General features: G+C 41.3%; 1 protein-coding gene across 1 annotated transcript in view; it reads left to right on the top strand.

Moving 5' to 3' along the window:
• The first annotated feature begins 1119 nt into the window (after positions 1–1119).
• The window catches only part of LOC138767886 (LHFPL tetraspan subfamily member 7 protein-like), a 139954-nt gene continuing 133360 nt past the window's right edge, over positions 1120–7713 (top strand). The window contains exon 1 of the mRNA XM_069945751.1: positions 1120–1653. Coding sequence (XP_069801852.1) covers positions 1321–1653 — 333 coding nt within the window. The 5' untranslated portion in view covers positions 1120–1320. The remainder of the gene's footprint in view (positions 1654–7713) is intronic.

Genomic DNA, 7713 nt, shown 5'->3' with positions numbered 1-7713 from the left:
GGGAGAGCCTTCTATGAAAGTATGCCACCCCATCATAGTGCTGAATTTCTCTCTAATAGGCCTGGTTTTTGATGGTTGGACCAATTCCTCGCCTCCTTGTCTGCACACAGTCCTATGGAGTGAGAACAGCTCAGGTCATCACTACAAAGCACAGCTCCAACCAGGGCCGGTTTTAGACTAGATGTGGCCCTGGGCAAAGTTAAAGGTGGGGCCCCAAATGCTGAAATATTTTAGCAACAATTTAAGGTCCCCATACATTTTACTCTTTTGTTGGTGGTACCTGTTGCTCGTGGTGGGTTCGGCCATCAGTGTAAGGTGTATGGGGCTCTCTGGACAGTCCTCTGACAGATGATATCAGTGGACATAGGGGGTCGAGCTTGATGGAAAATCAATGCCCAACCTCTTTGTTCTAAGAGAGATAAGCCGCCATCAGATCTGTATGGCTATGGCTTTCCCCTCTTATAGAAAACACAGGAAAACTCAGATGTGCCAAAGCCTCCAACCTCTCCTTTTTGGACAATCTATGTTGCAGGTCCCCAGTATAACTTACTATAATTATGGCCATGAGATGCTGTAATATGAGGTTACTTCGGAGACTTTTTTTTACTGTTTTGTCCAGTGGAGTCTCCAACCTGGGGAACTACAACTCCCAGCATGCATGAAGTTGTAGTTTTGCATCAGCAGGAGAGCCATAGGTTAGAGATCACTGATCTATGGGATGCTGCCACTATTGTATGGTATAATGTTTGCATCCATGGCTTTCTTAGAATAATATAGATACATAGTAGTTTGTACTAATCAATAACAGTAAAATCAATGACATGAGGATGATGGAGATGATGATGATAATAATAGTAGTGATTATATCATGTTACATATTATTATAGGTATAATGTGCGGCTTACCTATCTGGGCACACACCTGTCACTGATGCCCTGGTCTCCTTAGTGGCAGCGGTCACGTGACGGGCCCCGGGGACACCTGTGAGCGCAGCAGGTTGTGCACGAGCCTCCTCCCCATTCCTTCATCCTGTACACAGACACACAGGGAAGAGGAGGAGGGCTGGGACACAGGACCAGCCCTTCTTCCCCCGCTGTCATGTACAAGCAGCATCCTGCATCCTGCCTGTGACTTCTCTCTGCCTGGGGAAGTTGCAGCGTGTGCAGTCATTAGTGCGCTGGAGTAACTCCCTCACCTCCACCCCCCGGATTGGGGTAATAGTAGTGGCCCGGGTGCATCCTGATGTGAAGATAGGAGGACCCCACTGCATTTATAGGGGGGAAGGAGGAGGGAGGATTTGGGATTATTCTTACCTCCCAGATGCGTTCGTTGCTGGACAGTAAGAAGAAGAGCGGCGCGGGGCTGGATGTTGCTTTGGGGCTGGTTCCCCGGCAGCAGCAGCGGCAGCATCAGCCCAGGATGTTCGGCTGTGTGTCCTGCTTCTGGGTGCTGCTCTCTGCCTGCCTGGTGGCTGTCTGCAGCTTCAGCTTCCTCTCCCCGGCTTGGATAGTGAAATCTGGCGCTGAGGAGAAGCCGGAGCCGCTGAGCTTTGGGCTGCTGTGGCATTGCTCGGACAGCCTGGAGCTCATGGCCAGCTGCTACACCTTCGGGGGATTGGGCAAATTCAATGACATCCCGTCCAGCTCCTGGCAGGTGAGTGGTAGATTGGGACTGCTGCTGTTCACACACAGTGCACGCTGCGTTACCGCACCGGCTGCGCTACACTGCTGTACATTCACCATATATATCTGCAGATGCATAATGGAGACACTGTATATCACAGCCTGTATGGCTAGTATGTATCCTCCTATGCCTTTTCCCAATTCATAACCCTGCAGACATCCCAGTGAATGCTATGGGACAGGGAAAGTGCCCAGTAAATGAGAAGAATATAATGTATGAGCTATACTGTATGCTATACTGCTATATACAGTACTATACTATATGCTGGTTTATACTATACTGTATGCTATACTGCTATATACAGTACTATATTATATGCTGGTTTATACTATACTGCTATATACAGTACTATACTATATGCTGGTTTATACTATACTGCTATATACCTTACTATACTATATGCTGGTTTATACTATACTGTATGCTATACTGCTATATAACTTACTATACTATATGCTGGTTTATACTATACTGTATGCTATACTGCTATATAACTTACTATACTATATGCTGGTTTATACTATAGTGTATGCTATACTGCTATATAACTTACTATACTATATGCTGGTTTATACTATACTGCTATATACCTTACTATACTATATGCTGGTTTATACTATACTGTATGCTATACTGCTGTATACCTTACTATACTATATGCTGGTTTATACTATAGTGTATGCTATACTGCTATATACCTTACTATACTATATGCTGGTTTATACTATACTGCTATATACCTTACTATACTATATGCTGGTTTATACTATACTGTATGCTATACTGCTATATAACTTACTATACTATATGCTGGTTTATACTATACTGTATGCTATACTGCTATATAACTTACTATACTATATGCTGGTTTATACTATAGTGTATGCTATACTGCTATATAACTTACTATACTATATGCTGGTTTATACTATACTGCTATATACCTTACTATACTATATGCTGGTTTATACTATACTGTATGCTATACTGCTGTATACCTTACTATACTATATGCTGGTTTATACTATAGTGTATGCTATACTGCTATATACCTTACTATACTATATGCTGGTTTATACTATACTGCTATATACCTTACTATACTATATGCTGGTTTATACTATACTGTATGCTATACTGCTGTATACCTTACTATACTATATGCTGGTTTATACTATAGTGTATGCTATACTGCTATATACCTTACTATACTATATGCTGGTTTATACTATACTGTATGCTATACTGCTATATACCTTACTATACCATATGCTGGTTTATACTATACTGTATGCTATACTGCTGTATACCTTACTATACCATATGCTGGTTTATACTATAGTGTATGCTATACTGCTATATACCTTACTATACTATATGCTGGTTTATACTATAGTGTATGCTATACTGCTATATACAGTACTATACTATATGCTGGTTTATACTATACTGCTATATACCTTACTATACTATATGCTGGTTTATACTATACTGTTTTATACTATACTTGTTATATACTTCTATTCCATACTATGCTTCTCTATAGCACGCTATAGTATACTATTCTGTCTATACTACACCATAATATTGTACACAGTTCTATACATTTCTGTGGTATAGTGACATGCTGTAATGTGTATATATATATATATATATATATATATATATATATATATATTTCAGTATTCTATTATAGTATGTATACTATACTGTTCTGTACCATATCATACTATTCTGCAGTACAGTAAATATAGTGTTCTGTGTACTATACCGTTTTGTACCATATTATCTTACTATATTATTAATACTATATTATTCTATGCTATATTATACTTGTTCTGTAGTACAGTATACAATTCTGTACTATTCTGTGCTATATGTTACTATTCTCTGCTATACTCTTGTACTATACTACCCCATACTGCTTTGTTCTATAATACGCTCTGCTATATTGTTTTATACTATACCATTATATACTATTTTGCTCTCTACTATACTATGCTGTATGTTTTCTGACCTACTTATGGGTTGTAACTGTTGGGAAATAAACATTAGAATCTTTATCAATAATTATCAAATTGAAGGAAAATAACAACACGACTAGACAGAGATGTAAGTTATCATAGACAATCTTAATATTAGTTTATTATGTATTTATCACAGCTATTGCCAATGCAGATAATTTGGGATTAGCACCAGTGTGTACAGTGACCTACTGTTCACATCCCGTCACAAATAACTAATACCAGTACAATCTACCAATAATTGAGACTCAGTACATATGTAATGCATTGTCTGTTGTTAGGAATCCTTCATATACACTTAATTCATTGTTTTTATATCCTTGTAAAACGTCATGAATACCGAGCTTTTAAACATTTTTTTTTTAGTCCAACACAGAAGCTGGTGAAGAAATGCAGTACCCAATGCTTAAATTAAAAAAAATAAATAAAAATAAAAAACCGCAAGTGAGCCCAAAAAGGCCACAAACCAGGCTTTTTCAGTCATTTGCAATGAATTGTAGAATAACATCTGGGGGCAATGCTTTTGCTATGTGATTCCAGCTTACAGAAGCTTCCTATTGGGGAACGTGCCTGGGTTGCACCTCCTGGCAGAGGGGTAGTCGGGAGCTCTGCTGTGCAGGTGGAACTTTCATTGGATCTTCATTGTCAGGACTGATGGCAGTCTCAGAGGCCGTACCTACACAGAGCACAATGTCGTAGCATATCTGTACAGTTCTATATGTATAGAATAGGTTCCTGTATTAGTGCACATGCCCCCTAGCACTCAGCAGAGAAGACTTACAGAACTTCCCCATCACTCTGCAGTCCGTCACTTAATCATGTCATTTCCATTAGTAAATGGGTGGGTGTTTGGGAATGCTGTGCCCGCCAGGACTGACCGCATTGTGAGGGTCCATCACTCAGGGGTAGGGTAATTAGCTCAGTGCTGTGAAGTGGGTAAACAACAAACAGGCTACAGGGAGGAAAGCTGGCATCTCACTCATTAATATTACACTTGTGTGCCTACATGTCTACAAGTGGAGTGATAATGTGTCGCCAATTAGTCTTCTGTAGGAGGATAGGCATTATGTAGGAGTAGATTAAGAGACACTTGTCACAGCGCTATGTCTGCAGATGGCTCTTTAATATGTCATTTTGCATAAGCTGTGTGTATATTTCTATATACCATAATTATACGCTCACATCTCTCTTTCTGTGGTGCAGTGGTGCATATAGGGGGATTATGCATTGGTCTTGCGCCTATACTTTGCATCATTTTGTATTGCTTTATTTATTTATTTACTATGTGCAAACTTTAACATTTTTGTGCAGTTTTATTGTAGTCATAAGTTGGGGTGGAGATCCACGGGTACAAAAAAGTGCATTGGAAAATACACCCTATTTATACACTGCAATTTGCAGAATTTGACACCATCATAAAGGAAATGGGCATGCTAGAAAAGTAAAAATAATCCTTGAAAAATGATAAATTCCTTCCATAGAGTGTAGCATTATAGCTTTTTAGTGATCAGGATTTCAGTTCAATACCGGTCCTTTTAGAACTAGAGCATGAACCACATTGTATCCTCTGACCCTTTAGTCGTATAGTATTTGAGATGATCTGTCTCCTCTCCTTACGTCTGTGTTTTCATGAAATAATTGTTGTGGAGCATCTTTTCTTAGTACTCTATATTGTGTGATTACTCCTATTAGTCCACCATTGACAACTGGGTGTTGTTGGGGTGTTTTTATACACAGTGTCAGACTAAGGACACTCCCTTTTGACAAAAAGAATGGTAACACCCTTGTTGAACTTGATGGACATATATCTTCTTTCAACTGTACTGTGTTAGGGTCCTTTTAGACTAACAGATTCTTTAGCCGCAGGGGCCGCAAACAATCGCTGGTCAGTGAGATTGGCACTCCTTTGCACTGCCTTTGCACAGCATGACAAACCGAGCTGCCGGGGTGCACAAACGATCCTATTGTTTGTGCAGCCCTTGACACTGACAGCACAGATATGTATCTATGTGCTCCCAGTTTCCAAACCACAAGCAATGTATACTTACCGTCTGTGCTGCTTGTGATCCAGAATCCAGGTCTCCGATCTTCTTCAGGCTGCGCCACTTCCAGAATAACAGCCAGTGGAAGTGAGGTCTAAAGATACAGCAGTCGCCGGAATGGAGACCCGGATGACGAATCACAAGCAGCGCTGATGGTGAATATACTGATTGTGATCTGGAAACCATCAGTTTACTTTTTAACGTTAATTAGCCATGCATTACCCTGTTCACACAGTAAGATGTGTGGTCGACAACAATACATTTTAAAGCCTGCTCAAAAGACCCGATCAGCAGGGGATCAGGCGTTTTGCCCATCCTCGGGTGATCAGTGTCATTATTACACGGGCCGTGTAAAAGGCCCCTAACTGTGTCCCTTAACCCAATTGCCAGTTTATTCATATATGTCCAGGTGCAATGCTATGAGAAAATTTTTATTTCATAGAATGTGGGAATTTTTTAGAACAAGTGTATCTGTCGTATAAAAATAAAACTTATGACATGATGGTAGGTGTTTGGGTGCTCAGACTCCAACCCATCAAAATCCCTATAAGTGCCCATATAACATATTAAATTCTATTAACTCTTAGGCTATGTTCACACAACGTAAGAGACTGGCCGTTCCGTCACGGAACGGCCAGTCTCTAAAAAGATCATCCCGGCCGGTATCCACGCAGCAAAGTTCTGATGCCGCTGATTCACTGAATAGCGGGCGCAGAAAACTGACATGTCAGTTGTTTGCGGCGCCGCTAGGGATCCCGGCCGGAGCGTATACTATGTGTATACGCTCCGGCCGGGATTCTATAGAAGATTAGGCAACATATATTTCCGTTGCCGATTTCAACAACGTCCAAACTTTTACGAAAATATATGTTGTGTGAACATAGCCTTAGGCTATGTTTACACAACGTATATTTTCGTAAAACCACGGCCGTGATTATTACGAAAATATACATTACCTTGCTGTCTATGGGATCCCGGCCGGAACGTATACACATGATATACGCTCCAGCCGAGATCCCTAGCGGCGCCGCAAACAACTGACATGTCAGTTTTCTGGGGCCGCTGTTTGTTGAATAGCGGTCGCAGAAAACCATGTCAGCGCACACTATGGAGCGTGTGGCTCCGGCCGTACGCTCCATTGTGTGCAGTGGGGAGTTCTGATGCGGGCGCGCACAGATGCGCCCGCATTCGAATTCAGCAGCGCTAGAGATTATCCGGCCAGTACTGCAGTATTGGCTGGGATGATCTTTTCTGAGACCGGCCGTTCCGTGACCTGGCCGGGTCACGGAACGGCCGGTCTCTTACTATGTGTGACCATAGCCTTATAATGTATAAAATATCCTTATGTTTTGAATGCACACAGAATGCACTCATTGTGAACATCTATGGTCTCTCAAAGGGAAACAGTGTAAATGTAGCGACTGCGAACATGTGAATTTACTATGTGCCAGACACTCCGCATGAATATTTATCCAGGTAGAAAAGATGTCTAGAAGAAATAGCTTTCTGTGTATATAACCATCAGCTAACCACCAGCAGTGGCCCCTAAGGGATGACCTACTTTAGAGCAGGGAGTACTGTATGCTGTAAAGGCAGCATCCTATATTAAAATATTCTAATCTGTAAAATCTTTTTAAAAGGGATCTTCCTCGAAAAACAATCGATCTATCTTCAAGGAAAAACCTATCTACAGGATCGGCAAGATTTCAATACCCAGCACCCTCTTGGATCAACTATTCATACCCCGCGGTACAGTGAGAATGGAGCCGGAAATCTAGTTCTGTACTCCAGGGCCGGTTTTAGACAAAATGTGGCCCTGGGCAAAGTTGAAGGTGGGGCCCCAAATGCTAAAACATTGTAGCAGCAATTTAAGGTCCCGATACTTTTTTGTCAGCGGTTGGCGCGCTGCTCGAGGTGGGGTGATCTTCTGTGACCTTAAATAAGACCCCTCTGTGCCCTATATA

This window comes from Dendropsophus ebraccatus, chromosome 11, assembly GCF_027789765.1.
Source record: "Dendropsophus ebraccatus isolate aDenEbr1 chromosome 11, aDenEbr1.pat, whole genome shotgun sequence".
Classification (NCBI taxonomy): domain Eukaryota; kingdom Metazoa; phylum Chordata; class Amphibia; order Anura; family Hylidae; genus Dendropsophus; species Dendropsophus ebraccatus.
This window is presented reverse-complemented; position numbering and strand designations above follow the sequence as displayed.